Here is a 26607-nt window from a genome sequence, read left to right as displayed (position 1 = left end):
AAGTTCCAAACCTATAAACTCGCTAAACCTTTCTGCTTTTAGCACTGGTCGTGTGGATAAGAACAGGAACAAGATACAAGGCATAGAACTACAACAAAACAAGTCAACGTTGGCAAATACGCACAATTGGAATGTCTTGATGAATAGGGTCTTGATCAAAGCTTGCCACTTCCAGTGAACGTGGGAAGGGATGTTTATGAGGATGGAGAGGAAGATGCAATATTGCAACAATGTCGGGCAGAGGCAGCCAAAATTATGCACAGTGGACAAAGTAAGCAGACCCATACAAGGAAAAAGAGTTGGGACGGCAAGTGGAATGAGGAAGTAAACGTTAGGCGACTTCCAATGAGAGTTGCAAAAAAAAACAAACTGCCCCAACTACATCTACGAGATCCAATCGTTCAAAAAAGAAGTCATGAATTTTGACGATATTTTGAAGATGTGTGATGAAGATGAAAAGGAATTACAAATTTAAGAAGTTACAAGTTTGGGCAAGAAGGTACAAGACTTTAATTCATACTACATTTTATTCTATCAGTTTATTGGTTTAGTCATTTGTAATATCATCACAGAGTATGTTATAAACTATGTGATGATCATAGAATATTTGGTGCTTTCTAGTTCTTACTTTTTACATGTATGCTAGTAGGTGAGGCTATTTTATGCCTCGATAAGATTAGTAAGGTAAGGTTCAGCCCAGTTTGTGTTGCTTTAGTCCTATGCCTTTGGAAAGATATCCAAATGGCTATGAGATTATATACCCTCGTGAGACTTTGTCGGCAGCTACACCATGATCCTCTACATGAGGCTGCCATCTAGGCAATATGAGGCGCAGAGGAGTGATTATATAGCCAAGGAATATAGACAACACTACAAGGGCTATTTCCCCTCTTATTTGTACTCTTCCTATGTGGTTTCTTTTTTATTATTAATAAAACTAGCCCTAGGCACCTCGCCTAGTAGATTTGCTTAAAAAAAAGACCTAAAGTGTTCGTGTTGGAGGATTCCATTGTCGTTCCCGATAGAACACCTGCAGGAGTTAGTTTAAAATATAAATGAAAATGGAGAAGGTCATACCTTATCAGTAATATCGTTTTAGGTGCGATATGTTCCAATTGTTCGGTAATTGTTCGCCGTTCAATGTACCGAGCTTCTAGAACCCTTTTCCGGTAATTTCAAGAACCTGGTACGGTCCTTCCCAGTTCGGACCCAGCTTTCCTTCATTTGAATTTCGAGTGTTGAGGGTGACCTTCCTTAGCACCAAGTCCCCGATGTTAAAATGTCGAAGATTGGCTTTTCGATTGTAGTACCTTTCGACCCGTTGTTATTAAGCGACCAATCGGGCGAGGGCAGCTTCGAGTCTTTTGTCCAACAATTCTTAACTCGTATTTATGGCCTCGTTATTTGACTCTTCTGTTGCGTATTGAAACCTGATGCTGGGTTCTCCGACTTCGACCGGAATTAAAGCTTCGGCGCCGTAGACTAACGAGAACGGTATTGCTCCCATACTAGATTTCGACCTTGTATGGTACCCCATAGAACCTCAGGTAATATCTCTTTCCACTTCCCTTTGGCATTGGCCAATCTCTTCTTAAAGTTTTGAATGATGGTTTTATTGGTTGATTCGGCCTGTCCGTTTCCGCTGGGATGATAAGGTGTCGATAGGATTCTTTTGATTTTGTGATCCTCAAAAAGCTTAGTCACTTTGCTGCCGATGAATTGCTTTCCATTATTGCATACGATCTCAGAGGGCATCCCGAATCGACATATGATGTGATTCCATATGAAGTCTATGACTTCATTTTCTCTAACTTTCTCGAAAGCATGTGCTTCAACCCACTTAGAAAAATAATTAGTCATTAATAAAATAAATTGAGCTTTACCTAGGACCGATGGAAGGGGGACGACGATGTCCATCCCCCACTTCATGAACAGCCATGGGGATAAGACTGAGTGGAGCTGCTCCCCGGGCTGGTGAATTATCGGTGCATACCTTTGACATTTGTCGCACTTTCGGGCGAACTCCTTGGTATCCTTTTCCATATCAGCCCAATAGTATCCCGTTCTGATAACTTTGTGAACCAGAGATTCGGCACCGGAGTGGGTCCCACAAGTGCCTTCATGAATCTCTTGTAGGACGTAATCGGTGTCTCCTGGTCCCAGACATATCGCCAACGGCCCATCGAACATCCTCCTATATAGCGTTCCATCCTCGGCCAAAGTGAACCGTCCTGCCTTTGTGCGTAGAGCTCTTGACTCCTTTAGATCTGATGGCAGTTTTCCATTCTTTAAGTACTCTATGTACTCGTTTCTCCAATCCCAAGTCAAACTTGTAGAGTTTATTTCGGCATGGCCTTCTTCAATTACTGACCTCAAGAGTTGTACGACAATCCCCGAGTTAAGTTCGTCATCCTCGACCGATGACCCCAAGTTTACAAGGGCATCGACCTCACTGTTCTGCTCCTGAGGTATGTATTGTAAGGTCCATTCTAAATCGATTCAAAGTTACCTGTAGCTTGTTCAAGTACCTCTGCATTCGATCATCTCGAACTTCGAAAGTTCTATTGACTTGGTTTACCACAAGTAGGGAATCATATTTGGCCTAGATGACCTCTACTCCCAAACTTTTAGCCAGCTCGAGACCTGCAATCATGGCCTCATACTCGACCTCATTGTTAGTCAACTTAGAAGTTTTGATAGATTGTCTAATTACATTACCCGTGGGTGGCTTCAGAACGATGTCCAGTCTGAACCCTTTCTCATTCGAAACTCCATCTGTGAAAAGGGTCCACACCGCCGATGATGTACCTGATTTCTATAATAGTTCCTTTTCGACCTCGGGTACAAGGGCTAGCGTGAAGTCGGCCATGAAGTCAGCTAACTTTTGAGACTTAATGGCCATTCGGGGTTGATATTCGATATCGTACCTACTGATCACGACGGCCCATTTGGCCAGACGACCCGAAAGTTTGGGTTTGTGCAAAATATTGCGAAGGGGATAGGTAGTTACAACACAAATCGGGTGACATTGGAAATATGGTTTTAATTTCCTATAGGGACTTATTAAAGCAAGCGCTAATTTTTCTAAGTGTGAGTATCGGGTCTCGGTCTCACCTAAGGTCCGGCTAACATAGTAAATAGGGAATTGCGTACCTTGCTCTTCTCGAACTAGGACCCCACTTACCGCTATTTCCGAGACTTCTAAGTATAAGTAGAGTTGCTCGTCCGCTTTCGGGGTGTGAAGTAGTGGCGGGCTCAACAGGTATCGTTTCAGTTCTTCTAAGGCCTGCTGACATTTCGGGGTCTATGCAAAACTGTTCTTCTTCCTAAGCAGCAAGAAGAATCGATGACTCCTGTTTGAGGACCTAGAAATGGATCACCCCAGGGCGGCTATGCGCCCGGTTAGCCTCTGCACGGCCTTTACATTATCTACGACCTTGATATCCTCGATAGCTTTGATTTTATCGGGTTTGATCTCGATCCCCCGATTGGACACCATGAAGCTGAGAAACTTTCCCGAGCCGACCCCGAATGCGCACTTTTTGGGGTTGAGCTTCATGTTGTACTTTCTTAATATGTCGAAGGTCTCCTGCAAATGTTTCAAATGGTCCTCTGCTCGCAGGGACTTAACTAACATGTCATCAATATAAACTTCTATTGATTTTCCTATTTGTTCTTCGAACATTCGATTTACTAGGCGTTGATAAGTTGCACCAGTATTTTTTAGTCCGAATGGAATCATGTTGTAACAAGGTGTCGTACTTAGTGATAGATGAGGTCTTTTCCTGATCCTCCAAGTTCATCTTTATTTGATTGTACCCGGAGTAGGCATCGAGAAAATTGAGAATCTCGTGGTCGGCCGTGGCATCGATCATGCGATCGATATTCGGCAAAGGAAAAGAATCCTTAGGGGAGGCCTTGTTCAAGTCCTTATAGTCTACGCACATTCTAAGTTTATTTCCCTTCTTAGGTACCACCACTACATTTGCTAACCATTCGGGACATTTTACTTCTCGAATGGACCCTATTTTGAGAAGTTTGGTTACCTCGTCCTTGATGAATGCATGCTTAACTTCGAACCGGGGCCTTTTTTTTTTCTTTACTGAGCGGAACTTTGGGTCTAAGCTCAGTCGATGGGTAGTGATCTCTAGTGGGATCCTTGTCATGTCGAGATGGGACCAAGCGAAGCAATTCATGTTAGCTGTAAGGAAATGAATAAGTTTTTTCCTGAGCTTGAGGGGTTAGCCCCGTGCTCAGGTATACCTTTCGTTCTGGTTGATGCTCGGTCAATGTGATTTGTTCCAGCTCTTCGACTATTGATTTGGTGGCGTCGGAGTCATTGGGAACTACGAAAGATCGAGGTATCACGTAGTCGTCGTCCTCATCGGTCTCTTGCTTCTTCGGTTGGGTCGAGGCCGGTATCTGTGGTTGCTATTTGGCCTCTTGCTTTCCCTTCGAGTCTGATCCCTTTGCTGAGGAAAGTGCTGACTCCGGTATTACTTCGTCCATTGCAAACATCCCCTTGGCGGCATGTTGTTCCTCGTACATTGTCTTGACTCCTTCAGATGTCAGGAACTTCAAAACTTGATGAAGGGTCGAGGGTACCGCCCTCATATTATGGATCCAAGGCCTTCCGAGTAGGGCGTTGTATCTCATGTCGCCCTCGATCACATGGAATTTTGTTTCCTGGATGGTCCCGACAACGTTTACAGGCAAAACAATCTCACCTTTGGTGGTTTCGCTTGCCATGTTGAAACGGTTACGTACTCGGGCTGCGGGCACAATTCGATCTTGTAGGCCGAGTTGTTCCACGACCCTCGATCGAATAATGTTGGCCGAGCTACCTGGATCAACCAATACACGTTTAACTTGAAATTTATTCATAAGGACAGATATTACCAGTGCGTCATTATGAGGTTGTTTGATCCCTTCCACATCTTCGTCGTTGAAAGACAAGGTCTCTTCCGGTAAGAGTCTCGCGTCCGTTTTTCCTTTGTGATCATCACCTTGGTGCGTTAAAATACTAGTCCTTGAGGAATATCAACCCCTCCAACGATCATGTGAATCACGTGTTGTGGCTCTTCCTGCTCGTTCTGTCTATTCGAATCCCTATTTTTGAAGTGGTTCTTGGCTCGATCACTTAAGAATTCTCGAAGATGACCCTCGTTGAACAATCAGGATACTTCTTCCCTTAGCTGCCTGCAATCTTCTATTTTGTGAGCATGGGTGCCATGGTACTTGCATATTTGGTTTGGATTTCTCTAGGCCGGATCGGTCTGCATAGGTTGAGGCCACCTGGTATATTTGATACGTCCAATGGCTGATACTATGGTGGAAGCACATCCCTATCTAAACCACTTTTGCTCATGCGCCCTCGGGAGCTATGCCCCCGATCATTCCTTCTATCATTCTGAACGGGGTTGCGCTTGGGGCCGTTATTTGATCTCCACCGTATGCTGATATTGGTCTCTATCCGACCATGGTTCCCAGTCGACGTCCCTTTTAACTCTGTCCATAGACATGTTAGGATAAATCGCCCCGATCGGAGACCCCGGTCAATCATCCTCGACCCTAATTTTCGACTGATATCGATTATGTACATCGCCCAAGTGACAGCTGGATATTCAATCAAATTTTTTCAATTTTTGTGAAGCTACATAACTTCGAGCGTTGAGACCTTGAGTAAAAGCTTGAAAAGCCCAATCGTCAGTGATCGATGGCAAGTCCATTCGCTCCATTTGGATTCGAGATACGAATTCCCTGAGCATTTCGTTGTCTTTCTGTCTTACCTTGAAGAGGTCCGACTTTCTGGTAGCGACCTTAATGGCTCCGGCATGTGCCTTTATGAAAGCATCCGCAAGCATAGCAAATGAATCAATAGAGTTAGGTGGTAAGTTATGGTACCATATCATAGCATCCTTCGATAGAGTCTCCCCGAATTTCTTCAGCAACACGGATTCAATCTCGTCATCTTCCAAGTAATTTCCCTTGATGGCTCATGTATATGAGGTGACGTGTTTATTTGGATCCGTCATCCCGTTATATTTCAGAATCTCGATAATATGGAACTTCTTCGGGATTGGCTTCGGAGCCGAACTCGGGGGGAAATGTTTTTGGACAAAATTTTTGGAATCAAGTCCTTTCAATACTGGTGGTGCCCCCGGGATTTGATCGACCCTAGAGTTATAAGTTTCCACTTTCTTATCATTTTCCTCGATCTTCTTTTCCCCTGTATCGATTCGCTTCGTCAGTTCCTCGAGCATTTTTACGATTGCAGGATTGATCTCCGATTCTCCTCCATTCGATCTCTTCGCCACCGATTCGACTCTATGGACAATTTCTTGTGATGGATCGAGCTCAATCCTGCTCGGTGCACGATTCTGATTTTAGAGTTACGCAATCTCACCTTGCTGGGTTTGCAACAATTGGAATATCATTCGAAGGCTAATACCGCCCTCTTCACCACCCTGTGTGTTCTAATCGACTGTTCGAGCATCCCTAAAAATGCTATTTTCAGGATCGACGCCCAAATTTTCATTAATGGCAATATGGGAATTGACGTCGATTGGATCCACGGTCGGAGCTCCATCGGGGTTGACTGGAGGTACTCTATTCCCTGGGACGGCTATGTTATCGTTCTCGCCATGGAGACCAAGGCCATCGTTTGTGTGTGTGGGTGCTACTTGAGAGTTCGACATGTTGATCCTGGAATCAAAGACACTTTAAAGAACAAGCGTAAAATTATTCGTGTTACGGAAATTGCACCAGACAATCACTATTATCCTTAACCCCATGGTGGGCGCCAAACTGTTTACCCTTATAAGTGGTTTTAAGGATATGTGATTTTACTTGGCACAAAATGATAAATATAAGAATTAATGATAGAAATTACAGTAAAATAAAGCAAACCAATGTGATTAACAGTTATGACCCTCGAGCTAATTGCCCTCAAAATAACTAAACAAGTTAGTGAAAGTATGAACTAAACAACAGAGCTTGCAAGGGATGTAAATGTAATATAATGCTTTGATATGCGTGAATGTAAGGTGATTACAAATGGTTACTCTTTATATAGTAGAGGAATCCTATTTACGGTATAATTCTAATTACAGAAGGAAATCACATGATTAGCTAAATAACCGCCCTTGATTTGATCTATTCCTAGATTTTCGCCATGATCTTCGACCAGTCACGGATATCTCGCCTTTCCGTTACTATGCTATCTTCGGTCTTGCTTGATGTTCATCCCGTTTGATCTCGATTATTACGGATCTCGATCTCGACAGGTACCTCGAATCCGGAACTCGGTACCTTATCCTCGTGTCTCGGTCTGATATGCGATGGGGATGACCCTCGATCCATTCCCCTGGTCTTGATTAATCAGTAAAATCGGGTGGGCCCGATTTTGACCGTATACACTAGTTTAAGCGCGCTTCTACTGTTTCATTGGTACAGTTATTCTCAAGTCCGGAACCAAGATGACGCTAAAGGAAGCTTTGCGACCATATTAATATGTGAAAAAAAGGAAAATCAAATTACAAACTAAAAAATTGTGTTCAACTTATTCTTTATCATGTAATGATAATCGAAAAGTAAAAGAAAAAATTACAAACTATATGAAGTTTGATTCTATTTTCTTTTACACATTAATATGGTTACTTCACTTTTTTTTAGCATCATCTTGATTCCAGACTCGGTTATTCTTCTACCAGTACAGATGAGTTAATTGCACTAGACTTCGTCACAGAGGTAAAAATTACCTAATTTTTTACTCTGCTATAATTTTTCCCTTGGTTCTCTATAATCCTCATTCCATTTATATTAATGACAATAAATAAATAAAATCTTAACTTTTAGTTAAATTATTTTATTATTTAGACAAAACAACTTCGTGATGCCAAGACGATTGTTTTACTTCTTTACTTCGCTTAATATCTATTAACGGTCTCGTAGTGAAAAAGCATAAGTTATTGCATATATTATGCATATGGTGTTCCTCTATACCTAATTTCTTTTTATCTTTTAACTTCAAAAGTAGCTCAATTTGATCTTTTGTTAATAAGTCTATCGATCTCGACAATATTATCCTTCTAAAGTGTTCATGAGATAGAAATCAAGGGGGAAAATTTGTGGAAATTAAACTTAGAGGAGTAGTTGTGCAATATTGTTTAATAGCCATTGATCATAAATAGGCATACGTTGAATTGCCATATGCCACACACAAAGGACCACAAAAGACACCAAAAGGGTTTTAATCATTGCACTCATCTTAGATCCAAAGAAAATACCACCCCTATCACTTTTCTAGATACATGTGAAAATCCTCTAACCCCATATAAGACAGTCCACGTCATCCAAGAAAATCTCAACAACCAATCATAACTTGCCATGTCATCAGATAAGAAACACTTTCTTTTTAATTCTTCAAAGAATTTTAGGTATGGAACTAGCAGTTTTATGATAGAACAAAGGAAATCCATGAGTGCCCATGATAAGGATTAGATAGTATCTTCAACCTGTTTTTCACTGCCTCTCTTTGTTACAAAATTGCCCCATGCTTGATAATGAAATAACAAGATGACCATGCACCTTTTTTCAAATTTATTATATTCAAGATTTTTTTTTTTTTTGAATTGTAGAATTGGAATATTTGAAATATTTCATTGTACCTAGGACATCTAGATTGATATTTGTTTCCTCCTTTTGTATTTCTCTCTAAAAACAAAAATGACTTGAATAGTTTTCAATATACAAAGAAGTAATGTTATATTGTTGGGTATTCGAAAAGTTTTAATTTAACATGTTTACATAAACTTATTGAACTATAGATCAAAAATATATCAAAATTGGTTAACTAACGAGTTTGTGACGTATCTTACAAATCTCTATGTATTAGTTTCACATTATCTTTTCTTCATAGTAATTCTTTTTGAAAATCTGTATGCGATTGAACTTATTTCAAACTGTTATTAACTTGCTTAAAATTAATTATTCTGCAATTATTTTTTGCTTCGAGATTTTGATCCTGATCGATTAGTTTTTTGAATCAAGCCAAACACACAATAAGTCATACACTCACAACTTACAAAGAAGTTTACAATAAATTTTAGACCGAATGCACGAGTAAGGATATTTTAGTAAATGAAGTAAAATGTATAATTGTACTGCAAAAAAAAAAGAAAAAAAGGCAAATGTATATAGAGAAAAATTGTAACACAAAGCAATAGTGGTCCATTCAATAGTTGTAGCATTTCTTTGTCCCTTTCTTATGTACTGATCTCAATCACTCAAAGGCCAAAACACCCCAATCTCTTCACAGACACATAGAGGAACTGTCTCTGCTATATCTATTAAACTCATCAACAAATCTTAGCCTTTTATCTTCCTATTCCTTATATACATCGCCCGTGACCACTGTACCTAAAACCCTCTTTCTCTTTCTTTTCTCAGGGTTCCATTTTATATATATTTATACATATGCCAAACCCTAAAACCCTTCTGAATTCCTTTATTTAAATACCCTCATTTCCATTCTTAGATATTTCCCATTTTTCAAAGTGCTTTCTTGAATTCAGTGCTTCATCTTCTTCCTTAGCTCAATTCTCTCTTCTTCTTGAGTTAGTTAATTCTAAGAGGGGTTTGTTTATTTTAATCCATTTGTTTTGTTTGGTGAGTTGAAGCCAAATTCTTGGACTAAGTATAGAGGGAACTAGTGCTGAAAAGTGTTTAGCTCATTGACTTTTCTTTTTATAATAATAATGTTTTGAGAAGTTTGGTTTATAGTGAGAAAAGAGTACTTTATAGGGGTTTGGTCTATTTCCCATACAAAATAATTCTTCCTTGGAAAACTTCACCAAACCAATACATTCTTGCCAATTGGTGCCTTTTGCTTCACTTTTTTTCTAGCTTCTTCTTTGTTCTTTCCCAATTTGGAAATTTCATTTCTGAATTTCAGACCTAAGAATTCACCTGGTTTCTGGAGAATTAAGTCTGAATTGCTTAATGGGGTTTTCAAGAATTCATCATTGAATTCCAAGATTTCAAATTCTTGAATTTCTTCTCTGTTTCTCATTAGTACAATGTCTTGTTTAACTGGAGGTGGAAGGGCAGCTTATAAATTGGATTTAGAGATTATAAAATCTCCATCTAATTCATGGACTTCACAATCATCTTCACCTTCTTCAACTCTTTCAGAATCCAGCAATTCTCCTATTGCAATTTCCACTAGAAAACCTCGAACCCCTCGAAAAAGACCTAATCAAACTTATAATGAAGCTGCAGCCCTTCTATCTACAGCCTATCCTAAAATATTCAACACAAAACACCTCACTAAGCCTTGCAAATTTACCAAGCCACACTATCCCTTTTCATATGAATCCACAGAGTTGGTTGTGCCTTACCAAATCGTCGAAAATTCGGGGTTTTTAATCCATCCACCATTGATAGAAAAACCCAATTGTCCAATTGAGCAAAGGTTAATGAGTTCTTTTGACAAACCATGCCAAAGTCCAGGAGAAATTGACTCCAAAGGGAGTAGTTCATTAGAGGTTTGTGATGAATTTCAAGAAGATTTTGATGCAGAGTCTATTTTGGATGAGGAAATTGAAGAGAGTGTCAATATTGATAGTATTATGGGGAAGCTAAATGTGGAGAGTGAATCATTGAAGGAGTCCAATTTTAGCTTTAGTTATAGCAATAGCAGCCACCAACACAATTTTGGTACATGTTATGGTTTTCCAATAGGACTAGGATTTGAAAATGGATGTCACCAATATGATTTTGGCATGAGATGTGGGGTGCGACCATTGAGAAATGTTGATGACGGAGATTGGTGGAGGTATCCTAGCGTAAATGTCATCGACATTACACCGAAATTTAAACCGCCGGTAGAAAAAAAGAAAAAGAAAGTAGAGAAACTCGTGGAGTTAAGGGGCTCGGAACCATCATCAACAAAGGATAATTCGATTATTAAGAAGACGAACAAGGATAATTCAAGTCAATCAATCAAAGAAGAAGTCGACATCCCAAAACCAAAATCGACGTTGCTCCTGAAATTGAACTACGACACCGTTTTGAACGCGTGGTCCGATAAGGAGTCGCCGTTCTCCGATGACATGCCGGGATCGGAGGCTGCCGAAAATGATGTCCAAGTAAGTGTCTTTGGATTCTCTTATTTTAGTTAAATGTAGTAGCATACTAACATAAACTGCACCATACCTTTGGACCCCGACACGTGCATCTCACGCTTTTCTCTTTTTAGTTTCTTAAATATATATTTTTTTAAAGCTCTACTGCTTTTTAAAGGCTACTCTTTATCCTTTTTGTGGAATTCATGACATAATTTTCAAGTTGGTAGTTGGCATCAAAGCGATGTTATAGTCTGCTTCTTTCCAGCTTGAAAGTGGGACCTTTTTGACACATTAATGTACTCTTTTAAAAAATTAGAAAAGTTCAATATATTTCTATTTTTTTTAATAAAATTATTTTTCTATTCCCAATTTCTGTTTTCGACATAACTACGTCTATGAATCCTTAACATACAACAAACACATAATGATTGCTATAGTTTTTAATATTACTTTTCTTAATATTTTATTCAAGAATGTGTTGTTAACGTAATAAACTAATAATGCTTCCAAAAGAAATAATGACATTTTTTTATTATCAAATTATTTGTTACTATTTCAAGTAGGTCATTCTGTCAAGAGCATATTCTATGATATCAAGTGTCTTGTAATTATATGATTGTTTTTAACCTTTTGTGCTTTGCTTCTTGGTGGCATCTTTCTCTTCTTAGAACTATTTAAAATCAATAAAATTGAAGAATGTATAGGAAAATGACATAATTTGTTTCCTCTTTTATTTTTCAAGATTCTGATTTTCTTAAAATTAAATTTGGATGCAGGCCAGATTAGCACAAATAGACTTATTTTCAGAGAATGGAGGAATGAGAGAGGCTAGTGTGCTACGTTACAAAGAAAAACGACGCACACGTTTGTTCTCTAAAAAAATTAGATATCAAGTTAGAAAAGTCAACGCTGACCGACGACCCAGAATGAAGGTACCGTTATTATGAAAGGATTTAGCTTAGATACATTGATACGTGAAAGAATTTTTATATTATCAATAAATTTAGCTTGTTTTAGCCCGTTGCTTACCTTATTTTCCAGTTAATAATTTCGCTTATTATTCGTAGTTTACTTTTAGTTATTTTTAAGATAGTAATATGAAAAATTTCTTGCATTATCAGTATTTAAAAGTTAAACTTATCATGAAAAGAGCAGCTTGAGTTTTATGAAAATGTTATTTGGCCTCTAAATTTTCTAAATTCAGTCTTAATGAGTTTATAGTACTTCAAGTGTTCGATTTATATTTCGTTCTTTTATTATTATTATTATTATTATTATTATTATTATTATTATTATTATTATTATTATTATTATTATTATTATTATGGCTGGAAAACTAGACAGAATATTGGAAAGGAAGGTTCTCCTTTTTCATTTTTACAAAAGAAAAGAAAAGCTTTTATTCCTTCCTTTCTCTTCCTTTCCCTTATTTTCAGGCTTATATGATACTAAGAAGGTGTCTATTTTTTTTTAATCAGTAAATCATTGTCCCTACAATTTTCTATACTTTTTCGTTTTCTTAATATAAAACAATGAAGGAACAAATGAGCCGTATTATATTTATAAATAATTTCTATTTCACTAAACATAAGATAAACTTTTCTTTGTTTTGACCAGTAACATTAGAAAATGAACTCTTACCTCAATCATTTTGGTAGGCACAGTAAAAATCAGATTGTGGATATCTATAAGTCAAGGCATTTAAAACTTTAGGGAATGATACTTTTATTTTCACGATTAACGATAGATATTTGTACTAATAAAGATTGTGATAGAATGATAAGATTTCATTGTTAATTAGATATTCGGGTTAAAGTTTTAAAAGTTTAAAAACTTATGATAGGGAGCGCTTTCCCGTTAATGAAATGAAAAGGCAAAAAAAGAAGTAAAAGTAGACATTTGCAATCATATCTGAATGATTGTTTATTTTTCAAATCACTTTTTTTTTAAATGAATTGTTTTTCCAAAATAACTCGGCACTTGAAAATTTTGAAAGTAAAAAGTCAATTATAGAGTTAAGAATTCGTTTATTTTTTTTCCTTAAATCCTCGTTCATTGGCCATATGTTATTAAATGGAATTGTAAATAAAACTAATGAAGAGCAAGAAAATGTTTTCTTTTGGAAGTACGTATAACTCCACTTAATTGACATCAACATAAGTAAATTAGGTTCCATTTTTTCATTGGGATTTCGTGTATAATCCCATTTCATGTAATTAATAGTCTCTTAATTTCGGCTTGACACTGATAAGAATTGAGTCCGATTGTATTTGTACAAGCTAATTTCAATTCAGCCTATAAAGTTCTTTAAAATCATTTATACACACCCCAATTTATGGTTATTCTATTTGGGACCACAAATATTTATATTTTTCTTAATTCTTGCAGGGTCGGTTTGTGAAAAGCCCAAATTCACCAGAGAGAGAGAGAGCTAGGATGAAGAGTTGATTTATTTAGAATTTTAGGATATTTTTCCCTTTTTATTTTTGGATATTTTCAGTTTTGTTACTTCTATTTCATATTTTTCTTTTTTAAAGTTATTCGGCCTTGTTACAATTAGAATAAAAGTACCAAGGAAGAGACTAGTTAAGACAATGAATATGAAGCAGAATAGTTGAAATTTTTCATCTTCTCATGTTTGTTTCCTTCTCTAGTTTCATTTGCACCTAGATAATTAGTTTCAGACAAAAGATCTTAGTTTCGACATTTTATCTATCATAAGTGTGTGTGCATATATATATATATATATATATATATATATATATACTTTTGGAAGATGGTATTCTTTAATTTGTTTTAACTAATAAACATAGTAGCTTTTGTTGTCAGTTAATATACTGAAAGAACAATAGATATTCGTAATTTATTAGCCTGATACAACAACAAGTGAAATTAGTGAATCAATCTACACCAAAAGGGCGAGTTGGTATAATAAACACCGACGACGCGTAGATTCTGAGAAACACAGGACTATATTAGGTCTATCGTACGACAATCTTATCTTCTATTTCTATAAGATAGAGTTCACAAAACTTTATCGCGCTATCAAACGTTTCTATACAGTTCACGAGAACAATAAGAGACCAAAAAAATGAAGAAGGAAGAAGAGGTAAAGGATTGTAGGGCATCTACCTCAGTCCTCATTACATGTGATGATGGAAATACAACAAGAAATGAGTTTTAGAAAGATGTTACTTATGATGGTTGAAAACCATGAGAAGATACACAATTGAGAAAATGGGCTGTGTTTAACACATTGAAAACTACAAACATAAAGGTGGATTTTCAGCCAATTGTGAAAAAAAATCCTCTTCTCTCCGTTCAAAGTCCAATAGGTGGTATAATTATTCAGTATCTGTACTGGTGAAGATTATCGCTATATGATGAAATTACTCGAGATATGCATAAGTTGGCTAGATACCACCATCATGAGAAAATCCCCTTCTCTAAGAAAAACCTATCTCTTAATTTGTAATTGCAAATATATCATATTCGAGGAGGCAGAGATCAAACAATATAAAGTTTATTAACAATACATATTTGTAATATTAGACAAATCACTCTGAATTCGATTCACTTCTAATGTTTATCAAGTACCTCACTATTTTTTCATCGTAATTCTTTTGAGAACTAGAACGTGCTTGAACTTGTTTCAAAGTTTGTTTACTGAGGGTGTGTTTGGTATGACGGAAAATATTTTTCTATTTTTTACTGTTTAGTTGCACAAAATTGTTTGCAAAATATTTTTCTAAATATCATATTTTTCTGAAATTGGAGGAAAATGACTTCCCTAGAAAAAGTTAGGGAAACATTTTTCAAAAACTCCACTTACCCTCACATCTAACCCCAACCCCCGCCCCCTTCTCTCCCTACCCCATCTTTCCCACCCCCTTCTCTCAAAAAAGGCTTTTTTTTTTCAATTACAGTATTTCTTTCGGTCACCACCCACCCTACACCCCTCCCCCTCCGCCCGCAAAATTTTTTTTTATAATTTTTTTGTATGTTTAAATTTCTATTTTTTCGTTTTTTTGCACCACCCACCCCCATTCCCCCCCTCCCCCTACGGCATAATTTTTTACTGTTTTAACTTTTTTTTTTGTAATTTTTAAATTTCTGTTTTTCGTTTTCTGCACCACCCACCCCACACCCCGCATATAAGTTTTTTTTTTGGTAATTTCAAATTACTGTTTTTTCGTTTTTCTGCCCCCCCCCCCTCCCCTCCGCCCGGAAAAAAATATTTTTTTTATATATTTTCAGTTTTAGTTTTTTCATCTTTCGATTTACATGTTCGAAATTTTACAAGTTACAAAGTTATGAGTTCGGAGGTTTATGTGTTTGAAGCTTTACGAGTTTAGAAATTAGAAAGTTTACGGGTTCGAAAGTTTACGGTTTTGAAAGTTTAGTGGTTCGAAAGTTTATGAAATTTGTGGGTTCGGAAGGTTGTTGGTTCGAAAGTTATGGCTTCATGTTTATTGTATCTAAATTATTTATGAATACTCTTGAGAAGTTATTTTCTTTACTTGGAGTACCAAATACAAAAAAATGAGTAAGACTACTACTTGTTTTACAAGAAAATATTTTCTTGGAAAACATTTTCCGTTATACCAAACACACCCTGAGTTGTGTTAAACTAATCGTCAAATAATCAATTCTGCTCGAAGATCTTAATCCGTTTGATTGATTCTTCACATCTGATTAGAAATATAACAAGTCATATTGTTTGCTCAAAAGTTATCACATATCTTTTGAGTGCAAAACAATACAAATAATCACGGAAAAATCATAGCAAATCGTAATAATCCATTGGACCAAATAAAAGAAACGAAAATAAGTACTCAGAATTAGGGGGAGAAACATTAAAAGCCTTTATTAATAATATTTGTTTGGTCTGCCTCTCCATGAAGAGGTTCAGAGCCTTACAATGGTGTTTTCTCTTCCCATAAGATGGGTATATTTTTCCCCTCTCTCTCCTGTCTATAGTAGTGAAGAAGCAGCACCCTTTCTAGGGCTTCCACTCTTAGTATTTATAGATGTGAGCTTCGTGAGCTGGCAATAAATGGCCGTGGCCACGCTGAGGTTCCGTCCCCGTGGGGGAATGAATGGGCCGTGCCCCCCGTAGATTCAATCGGACAAGAGTCGAATCCTCTTATAAATAAGTGGCCATACCACTTATTAATTATGGATTAGCTCAAGAGGAGATTAACTCCGTTAATTACCGTGAGGCTAGATTCTGACCCATACAGTTTGTCCCTCCGCTTATTGAGGTCGTGTTTCGGCCGAGCTCCATGAGCGGATTTCATCGATTGTGATTTGAAAAAACTCGAATAAGGGGGTCGACTTATTGACGGCGGCGGCTTAGTCGTTTACACGTTGGAGATGGCCGTAGCCTTTCATATATTGGAGGTGGCCGTAGCCTTTCATATAATGGCGATGGCCGTAGCCTTTCATATATTGGGGGTGGCCGTAGCCTTTCATATGTTGGAGATGGCCGTAGCCTTTCATATAGGTGGCCGTAGCCTTTCATATTTTAGAGATGGCCGTGGAAAATGAGTATGCGCCGGGTACGTATTTGGTCACGTCTAGAATTTTGAAGGCGTACGGCGCATTCTTTAAGTGTTTGCAGGCCGTTACGATTATTCTGACGGCGGGACGTTGGCGGATGGCTGAGAAGCCGCTTCGCGGAGCTTGTCATAACGACGCTTGCTTCGGCAGAATCGAACCGTTTTACGGTTGGTCGTGCAGTTAATGATGGCTATTGGATTTCGCGAAAGCCATTTATGTTGCCTATAAAGGTGGGTTGAGGCATTCATTTCTCATATCTTCATTGTTCATCTGAGAGAGATTCTGAGGAAACTTTTTCATCTCGCTAATTCATCTTCTCCTTTCTTTCCTTTGATTGTGATAGCATTTGTCTTTAGTAGATCAACAATGGCAGGCAGCTCTTCCCACGATGCTCTTCCGATAGATTTTCCGGCAGTTGAAGGGCCATCTCCGGTAATGGGAGGTGCAGAACAGATAGAGTCTGGAGAAATTCCGTCGGTTAACGAGGTGGTTCCCCGGCCCGGAGGTCTGGCGATTGATTTCACTGCCGACGGTGGAGAGGAACCGGTGGATGAAGCCCCGTTAATGGGGGAGATTGGGATGGCCCGATTACGGGAACAGGGGGTCGTTCCTTCCCATGCAGACATTGTTCTCGCTAGAAGCGAGGAGAGGGTCCACACCGATCGCCGGGGATACTGCATTTTTTACGCCTATCCTTTCAGGTTGGGTTCAAGATCCCGCTCCCAATGCTGGTGGTGGATTTCTGCCGTTATTACGGGGTATGCCCGGGTCAGCTCACTCCTTCCCTATACAAATTGTTGGCAATGTTCATCAAGTACGCGGAATTGGCCCGTAGGGAGGTCACGCTGCAGCATGTGCTAAGTCTCTACGCTCCCCAGAGAGTCCGCGGCACCATGATTCAGGCGTGCCCTCGTGGGTCGAGGGGCCTGGTCATGAGGTTGGATGACGAGGTCGACCCTCGCCCTTTCGAGCACTTCTTTTACATCAGGACCAAGCACCTGGTGGAGGATGCTACTGGTTCCCAGAGGCTTGGAACCATGCACGTAAGTTCTTTAGTGGTTGAATTCCCTTTTCTTTCTCTCTTTATGATTTGTGATCATGGGCGTTAACTCGTGTCTTTTTTGTAGCTGACAGGTCGCCGCCGGCCCCATTGTCTTGGATACGTGAGTGGGTCGAGGCCGTACTCCCTCATACGCGGGGGATACGCACATGGGCGTCTTTCTGGGAGAGGCATGGCCGTAGGCCCGTGGCAGGTAAAAAATTGATTTCTTCTTATGTTCCGCTTTGTTTCGACTCTATTCATCAACCTTGTTTTCTTGTGATTAGGGAGGGCACGCCGCGTCAGGGCCCCTCAGTTGGCCTTCCGTCGGCCTGGTGCAGTTGCTCGGCTTACTGCAGCGCCGGTGTCGCGCTCAACACCGAGGGCGGCATCAGTCGAGTCTTCAGCGGTTTCTTCTCCATCACGGACCCTACTTCGGGACGAGGGGCCATCGGGGGTTGCGCGCCCTAGAGCGGAATCGTCATCAGATGGGGAGGAGGAGAGGCCGTTGATAAGGCGTAGGGTCGCGTTCGCGCCGGCTCCTCCTGTGGTAATTAATTTGGACTCCCCCCCGGCGGACGCGGAGAGGAGTGCGGCTGCGGCGCCTGCCCTTGAGGGCGGACAAACACTGGGTGTTGCCCTGGTTGGCTCAGGTCGTAATGATACCGTCGCTTCGGCGACTCAATCGGGGGTTCCAGTCGCTGAGACGGGAGGTAGTTCCTCAGCGGCTGCTAATGTGGGTGAGGCAAGCGCTCCTTCGGCGGCTGCGGCGGATGCTGTAGGGGGTGAGGATGAGTCTGAATCCGACTTGGATCCCGACGACGTCCGTATGTTCCAGGAAGGCTCCACCAATTCAGCGGTGCGCGCAGGGGGGCGATCTCGCTTTATCGAGGTTCCCACGGAATTGAACTTATTGCTCCAAGGGGAAAGCTTGGTGCCGCAGTTCGAGCTGCTATGCTCGGAGGCCGAGAATGCGTCGTTGAGGGGCGTTACGGATGTCGGACTGATGAATGAAGTAGCCGTGATGGGCTTGAGGGTATGTACTATTACGTCGGTTCGCTTCTTCTTTGCCTTAAGTTTATTCTTTTATTCTAATCGTTGTCTTTGCTTTGCAGTCTTATCTGTTGGAGGTGGAGAGCATCCGTCGAGCCAAGGTCCGCTCGGGGATATTTTTGCGGGCGCTGGAGAAGTATCGCCGCTACCGAGATCAGTGCCGAGAGTTGCGCGTGCGCTTGAGGAATGATCCTCGCAGCCGGGCCTTGGTCGAAGAGCTGGCGAGGCGGGAGCTTCAGATGCAGCAAATACTTGGCCGGACGAGTGCTCTCGAGGAGCAGCTCCGCCGAAAGGATGAGGAGCTCGAAGCGGTGAAGAGGGTCGCAGCTGAGTGCGAACGCCGGGGCGAGGCCAAGGCGGCGGAGGCCGCTGCGGCATGGAGCGGGAAAGTGACCGCGTTGGAGGGTGAGGTCGCGGCATTGAAGCTTCAAGTGAGGGATGCTTCGTCGAGGGCCGGGGCGTTGGAGGAGGCTATCCGCGTGCACGAATCCCAACGGGCATTGGAAAGGGATGCTGCAGCCTTTAGAGAAGCGAGTCTCGAGGAGCGGATTGGTGTCTTTGAGCAGGACGCCCAGGTCATGGCGGACCGGATCACAGCCTTAGAAGAAGAGAATCAGCGGCTACGGGATCAGGCCGCTTCTTCCAGCCAGGCTCGAGAACTTTGGGTCTTTGCCGAGGCCCAACGTGATGTATATAAGAGTTTGTGGGAGGCTGGCGTCGTGACCGAAGCTGCTTTCGAGGGGGCGCGTCAGAAGGCTCGTGAGGCACATGCCGACTGTGGTTTTGACGCGGCGACGCCAGAGGCTGACGCTGGTGCAGACGGTGGCGCAGACGGCACCGAGTAAAAAGATGTTTATGCATTTTTTCTTGTCTTGTTCGCCGTTTGGCGTTTAGGTGTTTCTTGTTTTTTTGTTTTTTTTTGTATTGATCGGCCTTGGCCGGGTGTAAGCGGGGATGACCCGCAATTTGACTTTGTAAATATATAAATTTTCTTTTCTATTGCCTGCCTTGTGCTTGTTTTGTGTCACTGTTTTTCTTTCATTCTTTAGAGTTTTTGTTGCGCTTTTTGTTGACCGTTCACGTTGGCGGCCCTAGTCGAATTTAAATCGACGACTTTAGTCGTGATAGAATCGACGGCCTTAGCCATAGAGGCAACTTCGACCGTCGTCGGGTCGTTTACTCACCGTAGTCGAATCTAGGTCGACCGTTGGCGGCGATGGCCCTAGCCCTAATATAGTTGATGGCCTTGCTTTTTCAGCTCGGTGCGGGCGAGTCTTGGCCATTATTTGGCGATAGCGGCGCTTAGCCTTAGTCCCAGTTCGGGTGCGGTCGAACTACCGGTCGTGATAGTAAAAAACGCGGCCTCGTAGTTTGACCGGGGCCGAACTTTACGTGGCCCGAATTTTAATTCGAGTTGGGGGAACTTACTTGAAATGGCGAGGGTGCCTATCCTGCGCTTTGATTTGTTGGAGGTCGGGCTTTGCTTTCACAGATGAAAGCATTTGGCCTGAGTCTCGGTTCGACTGTGGTTGGACTTGCTAAAGTTGAGGACGAAGGCGTCCATTCTTGTAGTTCGAGCGAGGTCGAGCTCGTTGGATTCAATAGCGAAGGCGTATAGCTTGAGTCTAGGTTCGACCGTGGCTGGACTTATTGGCGGAGGCACGCAGCCGGAGTCCCAGTTCGACTGTTGTTGGACTTTGTTAACTTTGGTGGCGAAGGCTCGTAGCCTGTTTTGGTTCAACTGTGGTTGAACTTGTTGGTGAAGGCGCGTAGCCCGTCTTGGTTCAACCGTAGTTGAACTTTTGGCGAAGGCGCATAGCCTTGATATGATGGCGAAGGCGCATAGCCTGAGTCACGGTTCAACTGTTGTTGAACTTAGTCGATTTTGACGGCGAAGGCTCATAGCCTGAGTCCCGGTTCAACCTTAGTTGAACTTAGCCTGAGTCCCGGTTCAACCGTAGTTGAACTTTCTGGTGAAGGCGCGTAGCCTGTCTTGGTTCAACCGTAGTTGAACTTTTTGGTGAAGGCGCGTAGCCTGTCTCGGTTCAACCGTAGTTGAACTTTTTGACGAAGGCGCATAGCCTTGATATAATGGCGAAGGCGCATAGCCTGAGTCCCGGTTCAACCGTAGTTGAACTTTCTGGTGAAGGCGCGTAGCCTGTCTCGGTTCAACCGTAGTTGAACTTTTTGGTGAAGGCGCGTAGCTTGTCTCGGTTCAACCATAGTTGAACTTTTTGACGAAGGCGCATAGCCTTGATATAATGGCGAAGGCGCATAGCCTGAGCCCCGGTTCAACCGTAGTTGAACTTTCTGGTGAAGGCGCGTAGCCTGTCTCGGTTCAACCGTAGTTGAACTTTTTGACGAAGGCGCATAGCCTTGATATAATGGCGAAGGCGCATAGCCTGTCTTGGTTCAACCGTAGTTGAACTTTTTGGTGAAGGCGCATAGCCTGAGCCCCGGTTCAACCGTAGTTGAACTTTTTGGCGAAGGCGCGTAGCCTGTCTTGGTTCAACCGTAATTGAACTTTTGGTGAAGGCGCGTAACCTGTCTTGGTTCAACTGTTGTTGAACTTTGTCGATCTTTGATGACGAAGGCTCATGGCCTGAGTCCCATATTGTGGGTATTGAGTGCTGAAGCTCAGTTTGGATTCGAGACCTTGAGCGGCTCATCCGTTGTCTTCCCAACCAGGGTTTATAGGCTGTCTTGAGGCGACTCTCGGCTCGAGATATCTCCGTGCCGGTTTCTGGCCGGAGCTTGTATCGGGGATGTGGGAGATGCCTTACAGAGACCTTCCCTTAGGAGGGGGGGGGCTGCTTCTTCTTGTTTGCACCATCTGATAGATGAGAGACAGAGGAACTGGATATCGATTCGAGATCTTCGAGTTCCATCGGCCTGATATGCCGCTTTGGCTTGTTTAAGCTGGGTTGTTCTTCCTTTTCCGGAGTTTCTTTCCTTTTGGTCCATGGAAGAACTACGCGATTTTGCTATGAAATCCCCACAGACGGCGCCAAATTGTTTGCTCAAAAGTTATCATATATCTTTTGAGTGCAAAACAATACAAATAATCACGGGAAAATTATAGCAAATCGTAATAATCCATTGGACCAAATAAAAGAAACGAAAATAAGTACTCAGAATTAGGGGGGAAACATTAAAAGCCTTTATTGATAATATTTGTTTGGTCTGCCTCTCCATGAAGAGGTTCAGAGCCTTACAATGGTGTTTTCTCTTCCCATAAGACGGGTATATTTTTTCCCTCTCTCTCCTGTCTATAGTAGTGAAGAAGTAGCCCCCTTTCTAGGGCTTCCACTCTTAGTATTTATAGATGTGAGCTTCGTGAGCTGGCAATAAATGGCCGTGGCCACGCTGAGGTTCCGTCCCCGTGGGGGAATGAATGGGCCGTGCCCCCCGTAGATTCAATCGGACAAGAGTCAAATCCTCTTATAAATAAGTGGCCATACCACTTATTAATTATGGATTAGCTCAAGAGGAGATTAACTCCGTTAATTACCGTGAGGTCAGATTTTGACCCATACACATATACTCTCATCACAACTTATCAAGAAGGATAAAATAATTTTTTTTTAGAAAAAATTCTTTTTTTAGGGCATTTTAGCAAATTATCGAAGAGAATATGTGATTGTAATTATGCAAAAGTATATATTAGGGAAACTGTAACACAAAGCAATAGTGGTCCACTCAATAGTTGTAGGCTTTGTTTGTTCTTTTCCTCTGTATTCAAAAACACCCCAATCTCTTCACAGACACAAATCTTAGCCTTATATCTTCCTCTATATACATCTCCCGTGACCACTGTACCTAAAACTCCTCTTTCTCTTTCTTTCTATTTCTATATTTATACATATGACAAACCCTAAAACCCTTCTGAATTCCTTTATTTAAAATTCAGTGCTTCATCTTCTTCCTTAGCTCAATTCTTGGCCAAAGGGTAAATCCAAGCAAATTCTCTCTTTTTTGAGTTTTGACTTGATGATAGAGTGGTTTGTATATCCATTGTCCACTTGTTTTGTTTGGTGAGTTGAAGCCAAGTTTTTTTTTTTTAAATGTTAGAGGGAACTAGTGCTGAAAAGTGTTTAGCTCATTGACTAAAAAAAATGCTTTGGAAAGTTTGGTTTATAGTGAAAAAAGAGTGTACTTTTTAGGGTTTAAGGGTCTGTTATTGTACTGTTTTGGTTTATGTCCTTACAAAAACATAGTACTTCCTTGGAAAACTTCACCAAATCAAATACATTCTTGCCAATTGGTACTTTTTCTCTAGCTTCTTCTTTGTTCTTTCCCAATTTGGAAGTTCACCTGATTTTTGAGAATTCAGTCTGAATTGCTTAATGGGGTTTTCAAGAATTCATCATTAAATTCCAAGAATTGACTTTTGTTTCAATTCTTGAATTTCTTCTCTGTTTTTCCCTTGTTTCTCTTTTAGCACAATGTCTTCTTGGTTAACTGGTGGTGGAAGGGCAGCTTATAAATTGGATTTAGAGATTATAAAATCTCCATCTAATTCATGGACTTCACAATCATCTTCACCTTCATCAACTCTTTCAGACTCCAGCAATTCTCCTATTGCAATTTCAACTAGAAAACCTCGAACCCCTCGAAAAAGGCCTAATCAAACTTATAATGAAGCTGCAGCTCTTCTATCCACAGCCTATCCTAAAATATTCAACACAAAACACCTCACTAAGCCTTGCAAATTCACAAAGCCACACTATCCCTTCTTATATGAATCCTCAGACTTAGTTGTGCCTTATAAAATGGTCGAAAATTCGGGATTTTTAATCCATCCACCATTGCAAGAAAACCCCAATTGTCCAATTGAGCAAAGGTTAATGAGTTCATGTGACAAACCATGCCAAAGTCCAGGGGAAATTGACTCCAAAGGGAGTAGTTCTTTAGAGGTATGTGATGAATTTCAAGAAGATTTTGATGAAGAGTCTATTTTGGATGAGGAAATTGAAGAGGGTGTAATCGATAATATTATGGGGAAGCTAAATGTGGAGAATGAATCAATGAATGAATCAAGTTATGGTTTTCCAATAGGACTAGGATTTGAAAATGGATACCTCCATTATGATTTTGGCATGAGAAATGGAGCGCGACCATTGAGAAATGTTGATGACGGGGATTGGTGGAAGAATCCTAGTGTAAATGTCATCGACATTACTCCGAAATTTAGCAAACCACCTATACAAAAAAAGAAGAAGAAAGTCGAGAGACTCGTGGAGTTGAGGAGCTCGAAACCACCATCAACAAAGGACAAATCGACTCCAAAGAGGACGAACAAGGATAATTCGAGTCAATCAACCAAAGAAGAGGTTGACGTGCCAAAACCAAAATCCGAGTTGCTCCTAAAATTGAACTACAACAATGTTTTGAATGCGTGGTACGATAAAGAATCGCCGTTCTCCGATGAAATGCCGGGATCGAAGGCTGCCGGAAATGACGTCCAAGTATGTTTTTTCCCTTAATGCCATAAGATATTGAATCTTGAATTCTGTTATTTTAGTTAGAAGTACTAGTACTAGATATATAAGCTGCAATCGTACTATTGGACCATGGCACGTGCATCTCACGCTTTTTCTTTCTTTCTTTCTTTCTTACCTTTTTCTTTTTTAAAGAAAATCTTTTCACACTCTTAATTATTTAGTATTTCTTTCAAGTAGGTCACGAATTTGGTTTGTTTTAACGAATGTCTTCTACTTACATATGTTTTTTTTTAATCTTCTTTAAAATTATGATTTTTAAGTGTAAATAATGGTTTAATATTGGATGCAGGCTAGATTGGCACAAATAGACTTATTCTCAGAGAATGGATGCATGCGAGAGGCCGGTGTGTTACGTTACAAAGAAAAACGACGTACACGTTTGTTCATTAAAAAGAATTTCACCAAGTTAGAAAGTCAACACTGATCGATCATAATGAAGGTACCATTATTATAAAAAAATTTACAAATAGTAAGTATACAAATATTCACACTGTCAATGTTACTTGTTGTGATGGGTTACTTGCTTTATTTTTTATTATTTTACTTATTTTTAACAGTTATCTATACTGATCTTTTAGGTGATACTTATTTTTTATTTATAAAAAACTCTAAATCTCTAAATAGTTATTGACTTTTTTATCTGTGTTTTGACCACTATAATTTAAAAATGATAAATTTAAACTCTTACCTCAATCATTGGGTAGTACAATTAAAATGAGATTGTGGGGATCTATAAATCATATAAAGGCCTTTAAAATTTTTCTGCCTGTGAATGATTGTTTTAACTTTTCCTGAATTCACTTTTTCTTTTCTCAATCACTTTTTGTTTTGTTCTTTTTCTTCTTTTTTAAAAAAAAAATAGAACTAAATTTCAATTAACTCTATCGAAGTCTAGAAAATTCTGAAAGAAAAAAAGGTCAATTATATATTTATGAATTCGTTAGAAATTTCTTCTGAATCCTCATTCATTGGATGTCGTTAAATAAATCAGTTTATGCAGGGGAAAGAAAATGTTTTCTTTTATAAGTACGTATAGCTCCACATAAATAACAACTCTATGAGTAAATTAGGTTTATTTTTTCAATGGATTTATTGTATAATCCCATTTTATGTAATTAAAAGTCTCTTAGTTTCAGCTAATTGACGATATTAATAAAAATTGAGGCCCAGTTGTACTTATACAAGCTTATTTCAATTCATCCTCTGAAGTTCTTCAAAATCTTTATATTTCTTTATACACCCCTCATTTATCATTATTCTGTTTGGAACCTCAAATATCTATATTTATTTATTTTTGCAGGGTATTTTTGTGAAAAGACCAAATTCACCAGAGAATGAGCTAGGATGAACAAGAACAAGTTTTGTTTGATACTAGAGTATGATCTTTTCTAGCATTCTTAGGATCTTTTTACCTTCTTTTTTCTTTGGGTATTTGCAGTTTTGTTTCTCTAATTTCAGGTTTTTTCATTTCAAATCTTTTGTCTTGTTTTTTTTTTTTTTTTTTGGGTTAAACTTAAAAATTTTATTTAACCAAGTATATCAATATGTACAAGTGACCCAGTGGACTCATGAGTCAGCTCTCAGTAATCTCTACAACTATTCTAATTGTTCCTCACCCATCTAACTTCTATAACTACTGACAATATCTAGTTATAACATGTCTAACACTTTAGAATCTATAGTGGGTAACTATTCAGGCCATTCAGCTACTGTTGCCATTTGCCATTTCTCTGACCATATATATGTAATTGCAGTACAATTTCTTGATCAACTTCCTACTTTCTCGTCTCTAGTTTCTGAACCTTCTGGCATTCCTCTCAGCCCATATGTGGTATATACTTGCTGCAAATAAGAAGCCAATGATGCCTGCTCTTGTTCGAGAATTATTAGTTCTCTTGGATGCCCAAATGACCTCCTCATCCCATCCTCTGATTGGCCTCCTCTCCCCTAACTAGAGTAGCAGCGTGCTCCATATATACTTTGAATAGTCATAACAAAAGAAGAGGTGCTCCAATGTCTCCACTGCATTTGTGTTACATAGGACATAATCTTGCACCACCTTAATTCCCCATTTCTGTAGTCTGTCCACTGTTGATAACTTCTTATGAACTGTCAGCCATAGAATAAAATGATGCCTTGGAATTATTCCTTTCCCTAGGGCAAGCTTTTCCACGAGACTTTTGGAAATGTAGGAATAAAAGATTGATAGGCCTTTTTGATACTGAACTTTTCTCTATCTTCAAATGATTCAAGGCAGTCCATAACATTACCAGATTGAGTCATCCATTTCCTTGCATCAAATATCTTCCTAACTAACCAG

At 40.0% G+C, this 26607-nt stretch overlaps 2 protein-coding genes across 2 annotated transcripts; both read left to right on the top strand.

Annotated features, from left to right (window-relative positions):
* The first annotated feature begins 9321 nt into the window (after positions 1–9321).
* Positions 9322–13762, top strand: LOC109238457 (protein CHLOROPLAST IMPORT APPARATUS 2-like). The gene is made up of 3 exons (XM_019404930.1): positions 9322–11150; positions 11906–12061; positions 13518–13762. The coding sequence occupies exons 1-3, from the start codon at positions 10080–10082 to the stop codon at positions 13575–13577; spliced, it is 1287 nt and encodes a 428-aa protein (XP_019260475.1). The 5' UTR covers positions 9322–10079; the 3' UTR covers positions 13578–13762.
* Positions 13763–22543: 8781 nt separating this feature from the next.
* On the top strand, positions 22544–25902 carry LOC109238456 (protein CHLOROPLAST IMPORT APPARATUS 2-like). The gene is made up of 3 exons (XM_019404929.1): positions 22544–24251; positions 24577–24726; positions 25588–25902. The coding sequence occupies exons 1-2, from the start codon at positions 23229–23231 to the stop codon at positions 24709–24711; spliced, it is 1158 nt and encodes a 385-aa protein (XP_019260474.1). The 5' UTR covers positions 22544–23228; the 3' UTR covers positions 24712–24726; positions 25588–25902.
* Positions 25903–26607: the final 705 nt, after the last annotated feature.

Source organism: Nicotiana attenuata, unplaced genomic scaffold (genome assembly GCF_001879085.1).
Source record: "Nicotiana attenuata strain UT unplaced genomic scaffold, NIATTr2, whole genome shotgun sequence".
Taxonomy (NCBI): domain Eukaryota; kingdom Viridiplantae; phylum Streptophyta; class Magnoliopsida; order Solanales; family Solanaceae; genus Nicotiana; species Nicotiana attenuata.
Note: the sequence above shows the minus strand (reverse complement) of the source record. Positions and strands in the feature narration are given on the sequence as shown.

Bases quoted from the DNA above. Each gene is read 5' to 3' on its own strand.
- LOC109238457 (XM_019404930.1), top strand. From the start codon at position 10,080: ATGTCTTGTTTAACTGGAGGTGGAAGGGCAGCTTATAAATTGGATTTA. The intron at 11,151-11,905 runs GTAAGTGTCTTT...ATTTGGATGCAG, and splicing joins CTGCCGAAAATGATGTCCAA to GCCAGATTAGCACAAATAGA. The intron at 12,062-13,517 runs GTACCGTTATTA...TAATTCTTGCAG, and splicing joins ACCGACGACCCAGAATGAAG to GGTCGGTTTGTGAAAAGCCC.
- LOC109238456 (XM_019404929.1), top strand. From the start codon at position 23,229: ATGTCTTCTTGGTTAACTGGTGGTGGAAGGGCAGCTTATAAATTGGAT. The intron at 24,252-24,576 runs GTATGTTTTTTC...TATTGGATGCAG, and splicing joins CTGCCGGAAATGACGTCCAA to GCTAGATTGGCACAAATAGA.